Genomic DNA, 16,231 nt, shown 5'->3' with positions numbered 1-16,231 from the left:
GCGTGGAGGTCCTGCGTTTGGAGCCTGGGTGGTTCCTCGCTGTTCAGGAAGCGTGTGCTGGCTCCATCCCTCCCACTTGGTGGCCCAGGAGAGACCCGAAGCCCAACCTGCTCTCCGGGGGGTATCCTCACACCCAGAGACCAGCCCTGGGCCCAGCTGCCCTGGCCCAAGCGATGCTGGATGGGACGGGGCGATGCTGGCCTGGTGGAGTCGAGCGATGCTTGCTGGAGGCGGGGTAGTGCTGGTTCGGGGAGCTGGGTGATGCTGGCCAGGGATGGGGCGATGCTGCCGGAGCTGCCTGAGGGGGACCAGCCTGGGCTCTCACCTGGCCCGGAACTCCTGGGTGTAGATGCTCCGCAGCATGTCGCGCTGGCTCTCCTCCTCCCGGCCTGTGTCCCGCAGGAACTGCACGAACTGCTCCCCACAGCGCCTCGCCTCCTTCACGCTGCACCGTGGCATGGCCGAGCTGCACTGGGCTGAGCTGCACTGGGCTGGGCTGGGCTGGGCTGAGCTGAGCCGGGCGGCGCGGCGAGAAGAAACGAAAGCGAAACGGGCAGCGCCCCCGGCGAGGCGCCCGCCCCGTCGGGGCTGGGCTGGGGCGGCCCCTGCCCGCCTGCGCCGCCCGTGCCCGGGCTGCCGGCAGCCTCCTGGGGCCCCTGCAGCCCCTCGCCCCGAGCTCCCCGTGCCCGGCAGCCTCGTCCCCCTGCCCCGGGGCTCCCCATGCCCCGGGCACGAGTGCTCCCAGGCCAGCCGCAGGTCCTATGTCCCAGAGTGTGAGCGGAGGGTCCCCGCTGGGGGATTCACCTCCGCTATGAAAACATGAATTGCCCCAGCTGCATGCAGAGCCGGGCTGGAGTGGGCTGCTGTGCCCCAGGTTGCTGGGGTACCTGCAGGGGTTCACATCCTCCCTGCTCTCACAGCTACTTGAAAGATAACGGATGCACGCCCTGAGAAGGGTCTGCAGGGGCCTGGGAAAGCAGAGTCGCCAAGTGTCAGAGTCTTGGCCAGTTGGTCAGCTTGGGCCCAGAGCCATGACACCAGTTGCCCTCAGGGAGAGCAACCCAGGCTCTGTAAGCTCAGAACAGCTGCCAAGGCTTACTGGCAGGAGAAGCGGTGCCCAAGTGCATTGCATTACTGTTCCCAATGATGAGGGATAAGTGCTCCCACTGCTGCCCTATAAATAGGGCAGCAGCAGCAAAAGCTCCTTTCCTTGTTTGGCTCTGCCCCTGATTTTCTGTGCTTTAAATCTCCAGCCCGCTCAGCGTGGAGGGTGATCTCAGACCTGCTTCTGTGAAGTGGCTCAAGGTCCTGGGATTACTTGCAGTGCTACTTAATGTGTTGATTTTGCCTTGTCTGTAGCCAAAGGACTTTGAGGTAAGTCTGCTATTTTTACCCCTTTAGTTCTAGGGGGCTTCTTTCTGAAAAGTGCTGCTGCCCGGTGGAGGCTTGGCAGGCTGCAGTACTGCATGACCCCCTCGCAGGTGTGGGAGGCCTCTAAGCAGCTTCCAAAACAACCGTCTGCCTGTACCCTGGGCAAGGACACACTGTGAGCTGTGTTGAGACTTGAATAACTTGCACGTGACTTCTTCTGCAGAAACTGCTTTTCTATCTGAAGGATGCAGTTTGTAGTTAAAGCTAGTTCTCAGCCTTTTGAGCACAAGCTATAGAAGCAGCAATTAACTCCAAGGCCCTTTTGCTCCTTTATCAGCTCTTAAGAGTACTTTACAAAAGGAGTGAGGATCACTGTCCTATCCAGGGGCTGTAGAAAATGGGGTATAGGTAGGAAGACAACACAGATCACAGTCCTATTCCAGTGCTTTGTGTACTTACTTAGTCTCTATTTTGCAACCTCTGGAGTTCATAAAATTGCTTTCTTCTCAGTAATTGTCATGCATTGGAGGTACAGTCCTGAAACTTTAAGCTTTGCTCTTGCAAGCACATAAAGGAACCCTTATTGCAGTCATCTGGGCAGTGCAGCAGATGTCCTTGGGGCTGGTAGGGATCCTTTCCCCAGAACTGGGATGGGAAAGCTCTTTCACTCAGCTTTCCTGAGTCAGTCAAATTACAGTGCCTCGGCACTGTAATAGATCTGAGTTCATGCTGCCTGCTTAAAAAAGGCATCGGCTTTTTGTACACCTCAACTGAAGCTGCCCAGTACATACATTGTTCTGTATCTGGTCTCAGCCTTGCATAAAATAGCTGGTCTCAAGCGAGAATACCTGATGGTTTTAACCTTTGAAATGCCTTTAGGTATGTGTCGCCACTTGCGCTTGTGTAATACCTTATTGGCAGTGAGTGAGCTGTGTCAAATTTGTTTCTCCAAGGAAGAAATAGGAGCTGAGAAGCAGCTAGAATTGGGATCAGCTGAGTCTTTGTTGTAGTGATGATGATGGGGGAGGAGGGGAGAAAGGTGAGGAGATAACAGGGAATGAGTTGGCCCTAAAGAATGATTAGCTAAAATTCAGAGAAAGGAAAAGAGAGACTGTCTTAAAGCAGGGACAAGTGGGGGCGAACTATTTGCAGTGCAACTAACTTAGAGCAGGGAAAGGCTAGCGGTGTGGCTTAGGCTGTGCCGGGAGATAAAAGCTCTACTGTATGGACACTGTTATCTTGGGCCCTGCTTCAGCTTCACATTCCTGGAATTGCTGCAGTGCTTGTCTGGTTGGGATGGGAGCCAGGCAGACTACAGCCGCTTAGGCGCTCGTGCTCACAGCGTTTCATTTCTTCTAGGAACAAACACCCAGCGGCAGAGGCAGTAGCCCGAGCAGCTCTTAGCACAGCCGCGTGTGTAACTGACCAGAACAGGGCAAGTCTTGCTTTGTCCAAAGCACCCAATATAGGATGTATCCAGGGGTTGCATTTAACAACCCAATTTTTTTTTAAGTATGAAGCTATGTGGGTGCTATAATAAGATATAAATGATCAGTGAAATAACCTTATCTGCTATTTTTTCTCCAGGGTCAAGTGTGACATAATTGGAGCCAGGTGACTACTTTTCTTTTAACTTAAGTTTAACTTTGCAAGCAATATCAGCCCAGTTTTCAGGGTACTTAAGATACCACCTGCAGTTTTACCTTGACCATGAATTTACAGAAGTGAGACCATAAAAGGACAGACACAAATGGCTTTAAATCAAAGACCGGTGTATTTCTACTAGACTATTTGATACAGAGGATGCCTGTAGGATAAATGGTCAGTCTTAACAGCAAATACAAATATATTTTATTTGGACAAAACTTCTCACATAGGATAGAACACTGACACACTTATACTGGGGTATTACTGTGCAAAACCTGAAGTGTAATGCACAAGCAGTCCCACCCCATCTTCCCAACCCCTTTCCTTGTGTATGTAAAAATAGGAAGACACCAGCCAATTTAAAAAACAACCTGCAAAAAGGCAAAGTGAGAAACAAGTTTAAAGAAAGCAAAGTGAATTAACTACAGAGGTTTCATTTTACAGAGAATCCATGTTCTGAGTTCTGTCTGAGAAAGTTATCCACATGTCCCTCCAACCTCCTGTTAAAAGAAGCTGCTTGGGACTGCTACTTTTGATTTTACAGAAAAACAAAGTAACATAGAATAAGGTTTTAGAGAGCAGTGAAGAGATTAAGCCCAACATCCCCATTAAGTGTAAGAAGAAACTGGCCACAATAGACACAAAATGGAAAGGGTTTTTTCTCTCACTTTGGTGCAAGTTTATTTATTTTGTATACTATCCATTCATACACCTGTGATACAAATTCTAGGAACCTGCCACAAAGCATTAAAGCACAACATACCTATTATTTTGTAGACATTTGCATTTTTAATCTCCATCCAGACTAAAGGGATCAGCAGTGACCCATCCGACAAAAAACCTTAGTTCTAGAAAAATGCAGATGTCTGATAACCGTACATACATGGAGGAGGGGACAGCAAAGACATTCACTTACAGATAACATGGCTCAAATCTTCAGATAAAAAAAAAAAAAAAAAAAAAAGCTACATCCCTGGAAGAGCTGGCTGTGTAGGGATTTCTGTAGGGGAACTTGTAAACTCATTTCATATAGTAAAATCTAAGCCTACAGGCTTTTGCTTTGTGGAGGTCAGTAGTAAGGATACATGGGAGAACTTACTGTCTTTTGCATTTATTATATCTTGCAGCATAGCGCCTTGAGCTGTTGGCAGATTTGACAAACTTACTGGAGTACCTGGAGTGCTGTATATGGGTGAAGGGAATGCTCTACACCCTCAGTTGTATTTATCATAGGGCTTTTGCAGCTAGCAGGTTTTCCAACTGGTACAATTATGATGGAAAACAGCTGTATTTCTGAACTGTGAATGTGGCTTAATTAAAATTATCAGTAAATGCAGTCACAATAGGAAGTTTATATGGCAGGGAACACAAAACACAATTTATTTGTTCCACAGTTCTCTCTGAGGCTAGAAAACCTGTTAACTTTGAAAGCCCTAGAAAAATGCTGCACTGGTTTAGAAACCATCTACTTGGCATAAGATCACATTTCTTCCTGTGTTTTTTGCACACAAACATTTAATAAATCTCGTAATTTCTGCATTAAGCATTCTGCATTTCTTTGCCAATCTTGTAGCTGAGGATTTTGTTCCAGTCGATCTTGGTGCGGGTGACAGGTAACTGCCGGCGTAAGGCTTTGAATGTGGTGTCTGACATAGTCTGGTAGTTTTCACTGATTGCTGTCTGTAATGGCAAGTGGGTTCAGTTATAGTAGTAATGGAATACTCCAAAAAAGCATGACTTGGTGTTAAAGCCACAGAACCCCTTCTATAAGGGGAAGGCACACTACCAACTAATTAATAATGCAAAGTCACCAGTGTGTGTGCACAAGAGAAAGGGTTTCTGTTAAACTCTTCTGTGAATGTAGCATTTCTTCCTCAGGTGTCTGACTGACTATTTGCATCAGGTCTCCTTCTTGCACACAAGTTAGGACAATGTAAAAAGCCATCACAAATTTCCTTGTTAGTATTTTTCAGCTGTGACGCAGGAAAGTATTTAAACTTGCCCACATCCCTTCCATGCTTGCTCCAGACATCATCTGTAATGCTTTAAAATAAATATATGGCAAGCTTTGCTTATTAGCAACATATAGCTTCATTACTATACTCTGTCAACAAATAAAACTGCTCTTTCCTAAGTAATTCTTACAGTCAAAACAATATTAAGTTAGAAACAGAATTATGGTGGTCATATTTTTGTTAATTGACACTGATATAATTCCACCACGTTTATTTTTAACAATGTCTGATCTTACCTGGTACTCATTTTCTGCATTTTCTATTATCTTAATAAATTCCTTAGCTGTCTGGACATCACTCTACAGAGCAAAGAGGAAAAGCATATTTTTATATGAAAAAATGTAAGTTACTCAATATAGTTAGTCTCAAATGACAGGCAGTGCACACATGAAGTGGACATGACTTTTAGTTATTATAGACATGACTGAGTGGGGTGCAAGAGAGAAGTATGTACTAGCTAGAACTTATACTCCAAACTGAAACAGGGCTGCACCTTACTGTGAGCAAAAGGAAAGCAGACCTTCGTTGATATAGAGACTAGGGATTTTGTGGCTATTGCTCCCTCTACTGTCACTATAAGACTAATTACTCAGTGCAATGTTCATACTATTTTTTTCCTTTGCATGTAGACAGAAAGGCATATTCTGTCCTTTAAATGATGCTTCATGATAAGCTGACCAATAGCAAATGAATATTTAACATAGTCTGATTTTAAGCAACAGAAGAACCTGCTTCCCATGCGACTCTGAACACTACACCTATACAGATATGTCACTCTAGAACTGCTTTAGTCAAGAGTGTAGTCATAGAAGCATACATCTAGTGAGCTGTTCAAGAAAGTAAATAGTTGCTTTATTATATATATGAAAAATTCTTATCATACTTACTGAAACCTGTACAGAGTCCTGGATATCTTTATGACTAACCAGTTGAACATTACCATCTTCATAATAATGAACCTGAACAAAGACAAACAAATACAGGTTATCATTAACACTCATTTTATAAACCCTAGAGCCCCAAAATGCTACCAGAATGGCACAACAGCATTGTTGTGCCAGTCTTCTCTGCTTACGTGGAGACTAAAAGCAGGATGGATTTTCTAAAAGGTTTCATTCTTTGTCAAGCCTGTTCAAGATTATGTTAATGCAGTAAACGCCTAGAGTTGAAATAAGAGCAATTATAAAAGAATCCATGGTATAGTTTTTAGCCCTATAAAGCGAAGCAGACTTGGAGGCATATAGGGTAATGCTATGTATTAAACCACAGGCCAGATCTTAGGCAATGTTTAAAATGCTGAAGTTTTAAGAATTAATTTCTTGACTTGTATAGTTTAATAGCATCTTGGTTCTAAAGGACATCTTTGCTGTATTTCAGCATCTCATTTTTGAGCCAAACATATCAATATAAGAGAAGCAGCAATGCAGCTTCTCTAGTTATTGCCAGACAATGTAACTCACCTGGATCTTGAGCACAGCAGCCACCTGAGCTGTTGGTGGTGTGATGGTAAACTTCCATTCTGATCTCCAACGACCATTCCTAAAAACAACCACCATGAAGCCTGTATTTACAATAAGCTCTAACAATAAAAAGGGCCAAATCAACAAAAGCATGTTTCTGTTGTGTTCGTATTGCTTTGTGATCAACATTAAAATGCCTTATATGGCACTGAATTTCATTCCTGAGGCACAGTTCAAAACAATGAAGTTTCATGCTGGCTCTGATGCACTTGTGCTCAGGAACATGTAAGGGGATAACTACCCAGCTCTGCTAATACTTTTCTTTCTGGATAGGTCACTGAGCTATATTGGAGCATTTAAGGAAGTGCTAAGGGGCCTGCATGGAAAATGGACCACAAGTAGAACAACTGACTGGGAAGCGCAAGACCAACTTGACTTTCAGACAGTCAGAGCCAGAGAGAGGAAGAGTTTGTGTTTGAGGTCTAGGAAAGGAAGAAAATACAGTATGTTTAAAATAGTCTTACCAAAAGTTTTTGGGCTGGAACTGGTGGCTTTCAATACAGGCAATAATTGTCTGCTGACCATCTATAGATTTACCATAAACCTGTATTTAGAAAAAGTTAAAACAGGTTCTGTAATACACACCACAAAAGCTGAGAAGAGCTATTTTCTGTTCTTGACAGCATTGTGGAGGCTTGGTGTTCTGCTGTGTCACTGGGCATGCACATCACTAGCTAACTTGCCCAACACTTCTACTTGCATGTATGTGCAAATTATGCCTCCTTTTCCTTAACTGCAGACATTAAGGTGCAGTGCAGGCATGCCCCTGAGCAAATAAAGTCTAATAAGCCTTCACCACTGTGTGCATATCAATATATTTGCACCATTTTTGGAGCTTGTTCCAAAATTAGGAAATAAAAATACAGAAACTAGTGAAGTTGGACAATTCAAACAGCACCGCTCAGTACAAAGGCCCTTTAAAGTACTGATCAACAGGAAGCAAAGTTTTCAATGAAACAAGATGGATACTCAACAGTACAGAAGCCATTGGGGTAATGATCTTTCACATATGCTCTCAATGCATTGTCACAAGCATCTCTCCATGATTTTAAAGCTGTTTCTGTGTCCTCAGGCTGGGGGTCACTTGCTTCTTTCCTTAAATGATCAAACTTAAAAGAAAGTTTGTTTCTTGGGTCTAAAAATCTGCCATTGCCCAGATCGCCATGTTCTGTGATTAAGACCTGGAAAATAAGAGTGAAAATTAAGAAGCTCTTACACTGCTCTAAATGTGGTGTTTGGGGCTTCTCTCTGACTAATGGATTATTGTCTCAATAGATTATTTCATTAAGCTCTATTATCTTGTAAAGAAACAAGGACCTTCAACAGTAATCTCAACTAAGGACAGAATAGTTGTGGTGAGACTGTAGGTAAAGTCTGGCTCTTCACAGTAATACTGCACTTAGTCTTCTGTTCCAAAAATGGTTGTGTTACAGTTGTGTTGTATATATTTAGCATAAAGTTACAATACAGACAGGTGTTTCTGTTTTTTTTTTTTTTTTTAAGTTATGTCTTTCCCTGTTCCTTCTACATTTCTAGAGGAAATGAAGAATCTTGCTCTGGGATTTACCACTTACTGTAATGTTCTATGTTGCAACGGCTTTCCTTCCAGTCGAGAGGGTATGTAGATGTGGCTGCTTCTAATATATACAGCTATATCTTTGTCTTGCTCACAAGATTTCTCTAGGTTCCCAAACTTTTTTTTTCCCCCTCTCCTCCCCCTTGCAGGCTGTACAGCAACTTTCTCTTGTCAAAGTTATTTCTCTAGACAGACCTCTTGCAAGATCTGCCTCCTTTGAACATATCTAGGAAGCTAGTAAAAGCTAGGTCAGTACTGAGCTCAGAGAATAGAACAGATGGCCAAGCCAGCTTTCTATCTTCTGTAGGGCTTCCCGTCAAAATAAACTAGGCCTGTTCATTCCCTGTAAAATTTCACACTTGTTTGTAGTCATCAAGAGGTTAAAGGAAAGCCTGGGCCATTCTGGAAAGACCAGTTGTTCTCCAGCTTGCCTCTTTATAAGAGGTATTATAAAGGGAAATGCAAAAACAGTTTTATTGGTGTAGATTGGATAGTATTAGATTGCTATAATCAAAGATACAACATACTTAGGGTAACTGGAGATGGTTAAAAATGAAGACAACTGACAAATACTATTAAGAATTCACTACTGATTTCAGTAGCAACTGTGAGTGTGCGGTAACATAAGGAGTTGTAAATGAGCTTTAAATGAAGAGCAGTCTTTAATCATTCAGACTCTAACTAGAATCTCAATGACTTGAGCATCCTTTAAAGAACAATAAATTAGTTACCAGTTAGTAACAGACAAAGCTTTAAGGGAACAATTCACCTATATCTCTTCTATAAGGGTAAAAATTTGGTAATATAAGGATGTGGGCGGGAGGGAGGAGAGATGACTAATTTTATCCTACCCACAACTTACAAGATCTTTAGGAAAAACGTATTTATTACTCTTGCGCAGTGCAGTAATACAAACCTCTGGCATGTACAAAAAAGAATCCCCCCCAAACCTTTCGTACCTGATCATCATATCCTTCTATCTTCACTGGAGTGAATTGATCCATGTTATATTGTGCAAACGCACTGTTAAGAATTGAAAGAACATGAGCTGTAACTGTACAGTTATTTTTCACTTAGGAATAAGTATATAGTGGGACTTAAACTACAGAAAAAATGTCCAATTTTGCAGACAATACACACTAGGACTCTTACAAGATTTTTCAATTTTTATTAATGATAGCTATAAAAATTAAAAATCTAAAGCCAGGTTTATTTAGTGATGACCAGGAAAATAAGAGTTCAGAAGCAGAATGTGCCTAAAGAAATATGAGTAGGCCAAGACAAAACAGGAGTGCAGAAGCTACAATTTAGTAGCACGGTAAACGAGCTGACTAGTTTATGGCAACTTTCTGTTCTAAAAACCTGCTGACTGACATGTCACATAGCTCAAAGCAAACCCTGGCATCAAAAACCTTGTAAGCATAACCTTTAGGTGCCTTCTGATGAGAGTAAGCAAGTTAATACAATATTCTGAAAACAATTTTCTTGAGGGTAGTTCCCAAAAACAAAACAAACTTCTGACTAAGGATTGCTCAGTATTTCAGGCTTCACTTGCTTTACAAATAATGCTTCACCAAGATCAGACATTCCTGCTGCAGTTAAATGTTTCAGCAGAGTGCCTTCCTGCCAGTTTTATATGGCCTCTGCAGTATGAATTCCAGTTTCAGCCTTTTTAAAAGAATCTGCCATGTCTTTCATTATATTCTCTTAAGACAGAAGTTACAGAAGTTTTTTTTCTCAACACCACAAATGACTTAATCATCATTTTGTGATGAATTATAAGAAAACATGCTGAAGATGCTAATTTGACATATATTTGAAACAATAGTACTTACTGTGCTGCTCCTTCCCTGAGGAGATTGTCATTGCTAAGCAATAACCTGACATCTGAGAAAAAAAAAAAACATACAGATTACTAGATTTTTTTGATCAAATGTTTCTCTTGCATTTCAATTTTAGCTGTATAAATACAACCATTAAAATGATTAAATCATTAAGCACACGTAGTCATAGAATGACAATATATTTTTTCTCATTTGTATCTGTTGGCCTTAAAAGGAGTATATGACATAGCTATATGCTTTCATAACAACTGAAACATGAAGAAAATCCAACAGATCATTCTTCTTTACTTAACATGAAGAAAGTCCAACAGATCATTCTTCTTTCCTTACCATTGAATACTTCATTAAATTCTCCAGGGGGTGCATGAGTAATGAATTTTGCAGCTATGCGCACCTACAATAAAGCAGAAGAGAAATTAACAAACTTGACAGAAAAGACCAGTTACAATTGGTAAAAACAGCTACAACCTACATTGAAGCAATTCACTAACAATACCAAATCAGAGTACTAGATTTAGGGAAAGGTTGAGGCATGTGTTTTCAAAATAAGAACAGTCTCATACAAGATGAGATTTCTTTTCAGTGCAACTGAGCAGAACAACTCTAAATATACTCAGCAAGAAGTGCAAACTTAATGTGGACACCTGCGGAAAATGTGAACTGTTCAACCTGCACAGTACCTTTTTTTGTTTGTTTTTTAAGAACATGGATGCTAGCCACTTTTCTTGGTGACATTACTAAAACAGTGGCTTTTTCCAATCCCTGTTAGCAGAAACCCACGTCAAGATATATAAAAAATAAGAAGTCACTGTGGTAAATCACACAGCAACTAGATGGCAGCCTACAGCACAACCAGGTAGCTAAGGAGTATCTAACACACATTATGAGACTCATTGATTCCCTATGATGCAACTCATTTGATGCTGATGACTGGCTGAAGGAGATGCCACTGACTAGCAGCAAACAGTGTGTGAAGACTGAGAGGTTGATCCCTCTAGAAATAGAACAGCAAATCAATTTTATCAACTACCATGGGACTGCTTTCTGAGTTAATTATGTTTCACAGTCTTTGAAAAGACAGTGATGTATTTAGAATGCAGAGGGCAGTATGGAGATGCAAAGGAAAAAGATGGAAACTGACAGAAATGTGGAAGGTGACAGAAAGCTCCTAAATGAATCTGACAAGTCAACAGAAATGGACAGTGCATCAAAAACTCTCCAAATGTCAGCAGATGACTTTCCTTGCTCCTCTTGTAGTGCAGTCCTGGTCAGTTCTCACACCCTGAACAGTGGAGACAACACCTGCCAGCCATGCCTATGCTTATGGTGGATGAACTCTGAGGCAAATCACGCTCTGGAATGCAGACCATCAGAACCTCGGCAGGAACTGGGAGATCCTTCACAGGTTAGTCCTAGGCTCCACCAAGCTATGGAAACTTTGTCTCACGATAACACTGTAGGAAGAGGCATGGCTAGGAAGAGAAGTGATACAGCTCATAATGTCCTTCATAAGCATGGGAATGGTCAGAAAGTTAGCCAGCAGTGGGGCTGGCTATTCTTGGGGATTTTGACCTCTCTAGTTACTGTAAGTAACATTCCACATATTCATATATGGATTGAGAACAAACAGCCAGTGCAGGATCCTCTTGTCCATCTGAAGTCTCCTTGTCCTGCAGAGAGCACAAGCTACAGTCTAGACAACAGTAGCCATAAAGAAACTTTTCTGATGGAATTAAAGAATGTGCAACTGGAAAAGCAACATTACAGTCTTTGGGAATACAAGGCTGCAAAACCCAAGCCCACGCCGTTCTTGCTGCATGCATTAAGCACCTCCCCAAGACTTGGAATATTGTATATATACTATTTTGATTACACAGAAACATTTTTGCCTTTCATCCATACAGTATGTCCTGTGCAAGAACACGGAGTGGACGCACACAAACTTTCAGATCTTAAACCTCCTACTTGGAAGCAATGGAGAAAACTTCTGTTTAAGCTCATGTTGGCTTATCAATTAGTTGCTGAATTTGCATGGAACTGGCTAGGGATTCATTACTGGACATCATGGTTTCTTGTTATCAATGCCATGCTACTTTCTCTTCTAGAACTACTGTCCATTTGGAATATCTGGTCAAGAAAAGAATTGCAAACTATTCCACGCAGAGCATGCAAGCACTTCTGGCACGTGTCCACTCAAGGATTACTTGGTGCTATTCTGTGGCATCTTATTCCTTTGTTTATTTGGAAGTATGCATTTTATTGGAAATTGTACTGTAGTCCAATCATAAACTTTCACAAAATAGTGAAAGAACTAAGGAATTTGGAATTGTAAGTAATGCACTAAATATCTGAGAGGGCCAACTGTAAGGAAAATACCTAAATGTCTGTGAACTCTGAAGCTGGAATAAGAAAACCCATTCTCTTTTAAAGAGAATAAAAATGCACTGTGTTCTAAAATCCAATATACATGTTTTGTGTTATTAGAATTCAGGTGCCTTAGGTAAATGAAACCTCTCACTTAGAATGATACACGATGTACTTGCTCTTCTCAGTCTTCCAGGTTTTAATTAAAAAGTTGTTTATGATTTGTCACATCACAATTTAAAAAGCAAGCTATGAAAGGAAGTATACATCTTTCCAAGCAAAAGGTATACTGGCTTCTTTCAACAAAAGGTATACTGGCTTCTTTCAACAGTATCAAATAGCAACTCTGTCCTAGCTGGATTGAGCCTCAGATAAAAATAGATCATTTTTCAAATTAGCACCTATTAAAAAAAAAAAAGTATAAACATCCTTTATGCCTTAAAATGCAATATAAGTGAATGATAAACTAAAAAAGCAGTAGTTAGTGCAGTTGATACATTAGGAAATGTCAGACCATTTCTCTCCTGATTCTCTGCTTTTAGATAAGCTCGGTAAGTATACAGCAATGCTAAAAATGTTGCTCTTGGAGTTTGAAAAATGTGTACTAGTTACAGTTATTTAATAGTGGCATTGTTTCCATAGTCTAGTTAAATTTCACTATCAGAAGCTTAGATAGTGACTAAGATAATATGGTAGTAACTAGAAGGTAAATTGCTACTTTGTGTTGTTTGTGGTCTTTGCTAATAGCCAGACCTAAATGGTTGAAAGACTGATCAAAAGGGAACACATGCTTTTCTAAGAAAGCAAGGGTAAGCGCATAGGCATACCTTTAATATACCTTTAAGCATACAGGCATACCAGACTCTGTATTAAAGCCTTTTCAAATACAGTACTTGTACCATTTCATGCCAAGATCCATTTCAATGGAATGATTGCAGTAGAATACATTCTGCAAATTAACTCCCCAGCTGAGCAGACTCCCTTTTACAAGATGCTTAAATCAACATATGGACGAAGCAAGGTCCCAAAAAGCCGTAAAACTTACAAACTTTATATTTATGCAACAATGTTGTGGCTGCAGAATAGTTCTGTATATGGAATTCTCATAAAGGAGACTACTCTTTTAATAGATTGACTTTTAGGTCAACAGTCTGAATGAAATGCTTTTAATAATAATGCACCCAAATCTTGCAGAGTAGATTTCTACAGTCTTCCAGAAATTCTTCCATCTTGGGAAGATGAGTGAAATTAAATCAACACAGTAAGGGCTCCATATTTCAAACAAACATCACAAAACCAGCCGTAAACAAAGCAAAGACTGTAAGTGAATGCTGGTCACTTCTATTATGTATAAACCTGCCTCTCTTTTGGAGCAATAAAGTACAATGTATTTAAGTCAAACTATTGAAATTAAGAGTGCAATGTGGGAAATAGAGTAAAGTGATTAAAGTCAAGCATTTGAATTATTGTTCCTTACGTTTTCAGAGTTGATATGATTCAAAGTGGTGTCAGCAGGCAGGATGTTCACTTGCAGAAGCATGAAAAGACTTTCTGCAAGCTGACCTATTTCCTGGTGCTTCATTACCATTTTGGGTTGTATGCAGTATGCTAGCAAAAAGTAGCTTCCTTTTTCTAAAATGGGGAAAGCATCTAATAGGGAAGCTACTCAAACATTAGTTCAAGCCAGCAAAATGACAGCAGAAGCAACTTACATAGGCAGTAAGATGCATTCCAGCAGGCCTTGAACAAGCATGTATCCTTAGCTTACCTAAAATATGCCTACAGAGAATAAAGAACTGATGCTTGTGAAAGGGAAGAACAATTCATTTTGTTGTTTTTGATTGGCAAACTCAAAACTTAAAAGAAATATAAAACAGTTGTAGACTTGTCAGAATGATTATCAAGTGGATACTAGAAAAATCTTTGCTGCAAGTCTTTTTTTTTCAGAATCCTGCCTCAAGAGTATCCCTTTCGATTATGGAACTACTTAAATTTACACTAGGTTGCCTCAGCATAGACATGAAGTAGAACACAGGCTTCAGTTTCAAGCAAAATCCCATCTGTTCTTCCAAATAAAGTCTTTGGGCACATACAGTTCTGCTAGCCTTTTCCTGAAGAAGGACAAGTCTTCCCGTAAGTAGCTTTGAAAGAATTGTAGATTTCAAGTGAATGTAAAGGCAGGAGGGAAAAGAAAAGCCAAGTGATCTCAGCTTCTTGCAGCACAGACTCTCATTCTCAGAATAAATTAACTAGGTTAAGAGCATAGTTTAGACATAGCCTACAAACAGGGCCTCCAGTACTACTTCTAGCTCTGTTAATAACTTGCCACATTACCAAAGACAACTTATTTCACCTCTATTTCATTCTCAAAATCTGTACCAGCAAAACCTTCAGCATTACAGCGTTTTACTCATAATTTTCACATTTACTGCAATGATGACTACAATTTCAGTAGTTGGAATTGGAGTGAAATTCAATCAAATGACAACAGATAAAATACGTATTTTATGCAGCATTGAATAAATTTCAGTTATGTGTTAAAATTCTGTTCTGCAATATTTATTTCAAACTGCTTGAGTGCTCTTAACTAACACTTTGAATCTAACTCCAGCTTTTATTGTGTCACAAGAACATGTTAAGCTAAATCCTCAATTACTAAGTTAATACAAACTAAGCCATAAATATTGATTAAAAATTGAATCATGCAACATGGTGGCTATCATAAGGGTTGTTCCTTGCCTCCTGTGAACATTTAGGTTTTTCCAGTGAAAAGCAAGACTGATGAAGCACTTTCTGCAGCAGCTTGACTAAGATAGTCTCTTATTTTACAATGAAACACACCAGGAACACTTGCCTGGCCAGCTGAAGATAAATAACTAGTAGCTTAAAGACAGTAGAAATATTTTCACAACAAATATGACTCTTGTACCATACTAGTTTTGTTTTAAAGTGATCAGGCACATAACCATAGCATGGACCTAGTTCCATACTTACAGGAATATTAATGGAGGAATTGCACCCTGGGGCTCTGTGTGGTTCTTTCGTGAGGAATGTCACTACAGTGAAGCTGATATTGGCAGTTTGAGAGGGAAATGAAAGCAGACTCCAGGCTCACATGATCCTTGAAGATCTATGAGCCTTGATGTGCTCCTTCAGAACACTAAGAAAGCAAAAATCTGTATATATTTTTGTGATTTAATAAAGAGTAACTTCAGAATTTTTTAACTATCACTTGTACAGATACAGTGTCTACAGACTTACAGAAAACGTTGTCCCCTCATTTGTAATGTAAACCGTAGTGCTGCCTGTAAGATTCAGATTTTTCCCTTTCCCATGCAAGAGGAACAATCCGTTTGTTTTTCATTTCTAAAACTGTAAGTGTTTCGGTATCTATTCCTGCTTAGTCCCACCATCCAGTACATTTTTTTCAATCCACAGCAAAGTTAATAGCAGTAACTGCAATAAGCAGAAAAGCAGAAGACAGGTTTTGAAGGTCCTCGTGGTTTGGAGCTGAGCAGACTTCTTGGCCTGTCTTTAACGGGCTGCTGGCTTTACTGATCTAGCAGAAGGCAAAGGAAAGCCGAAGAGCGGCGGATACTGTTTTACACAGAGAGCCACGGGGAGCCACCCTAGCCAGGGCTAAGTAACAAGGCGCCGTGTAGAAAATCGAGCGCTTCACCCGCGCCTGGCTCGCTCGGCCCGGGGCGCGGGCCGCCCCGCAGCGCTCCCGGCCCAGGGAGGGAGGGGGCGGCCGAGTCAGGCCGGGCCAGGTCCGTCCCCCTCCCGCCCCCTCGCCGCGGGGAGGCCGCGGGGCGGCGCGCCCCGTCCCTACCTTCTCCTCATCCGACACCCGCTCCTCGAAGTCGGCCATTTTGGCGGCTCTGGGACCGGGCC

The 16,231-nt window shown here is 41.2% G+C and overlaps 3 protein-coding genes across 8 annotated transcripts in view; 1 reads left to right on the top strand and 2 right to left on the bottom strand.

Annotated features, from left to right (window-relative positions):
• Positions 1–487, bottom strand: part of MOV10 (Mov10 RNA helicase) — an 8,745-nt gene extending 8,258 nt beyond the window's left edge. Inside the window, exon 1 of the mRNA XM_062595301.1 lies at positions 326–487. Coding sequence (XP_062451285.1) covers positions 326–459 — 134 coding nt within the window. The 5' untranslated portion in view covers positions 460–487. The remainder of the gene's footprint in view (positions 1–325) is intronic.
• Positions 1–12,435, top strand: part of LOC134151025 (bifunctional apoptosis regulator-like) — a 14,304-nt gene extending 1,869 nt beyond the window's left edge. Inside the window, exons 2-4 of one of the 5 annotated variants that reach the window (XM_062595306.1) lie at positions 1,254–1,374; positions 8,090–8,170; positions 11,231–12,435. In XM_062595306.1, the coding sequence (XP_062451290.1) occupies positions 8,139–8,170; positions 11,231–12,305 (1,107 nt within the window). In that variant the 5' untranslated portion in view covers positions 1,254–1,374; positions 8,090–8,138 and the 3' untranslated portion in view covers positions 12,306–12,435. Of the gene's footprint in view, positions 1–1,253; positions 1,375–8,056; positions 8,171–10,556 lie in introns of those variants that run through there. The other 4 variants (XM_062595304.1, XM_062595303.1, XM_062595307.1 and 1 more) reach the window with 4 other exon arrangements.
• On the bottom strand, positions 3,127–16,231 carry CAPZA1 (capping actin protein of muscle Z-line subunit alpha 1). 2 transcript variants are annotated; one of them, XM_062595309.1, is made up of 10 exons: positions 16,170–16,231; positions 10,304–10,367; positions 9,965–10,016; positions 9,089–9,152; positions 7,528–7,734; positions 7,018–7,097; positions 6,494–6,572; positions 5,921–5,992; positions 5,270–5,332; positions 3,127–4,698 (listed from the first exon to the last, which is right to left on the bottom strand). In XM_062595309.1, the coding sequence occupies exons 1-10, from the start codon at positions 16,206–16,208 to the stop codon at positions 4,558–4,560; spliced, it is 861 nt and encodes a 286-aa protein (XP_062451293.1). In that variant the 5' UTR covers positions 16,209–16,231; the 3' UTR covers positions 3,127–4,557. The 2 variants fall into 2 exon arrangements, with proteins under 2 accessions (XP_062451293.1, XP_062451294.1); XM_062595310.1 differs by lacking the exon at positions 5,270–5,332.

The sequence above is a fragment of the Rhea pennata genome, chromosome 25 (genome assembly GCF_028389875.1).
Source record: "Rhea pennata isolate bPtePen1 chromosome 25, bPtePen1.pri, whole genome shotgun sequence".
NCBI classification, from domain to species: Eukaryota; Metazoa; Chordata; class Aves; order Rheiformes; family Rheidae; genus Rhea; species Rhea pennata.
Note: the sequence above shows the minus strand (reverse complement) of the source record. Positions and strands in the feature narration are given on the sequence as shown.

Coding starts and splice junctions, on each gene's coding strand:
- CAPZA1 (XM_062595309.1), bottom strand. CDS start 16,208: ATGGCCGACTTCGAGGAGCGGGTGTCGGATGAGGAGAAG. Junction 7,098..7,527: donor ACCCCAATGGCTTCTGTACT/GTTGAGTATCCA, acceptor TTCTAAATACAG/GTTTATGGTAAATCTATAGA. Junction 4,699..5,269: donor ATGCAGAAAATGAGTACCAG/GTAAGATCAGAC, acceptor TTGCCATTACAG/ACAGCAATCAGTGAAAACTA.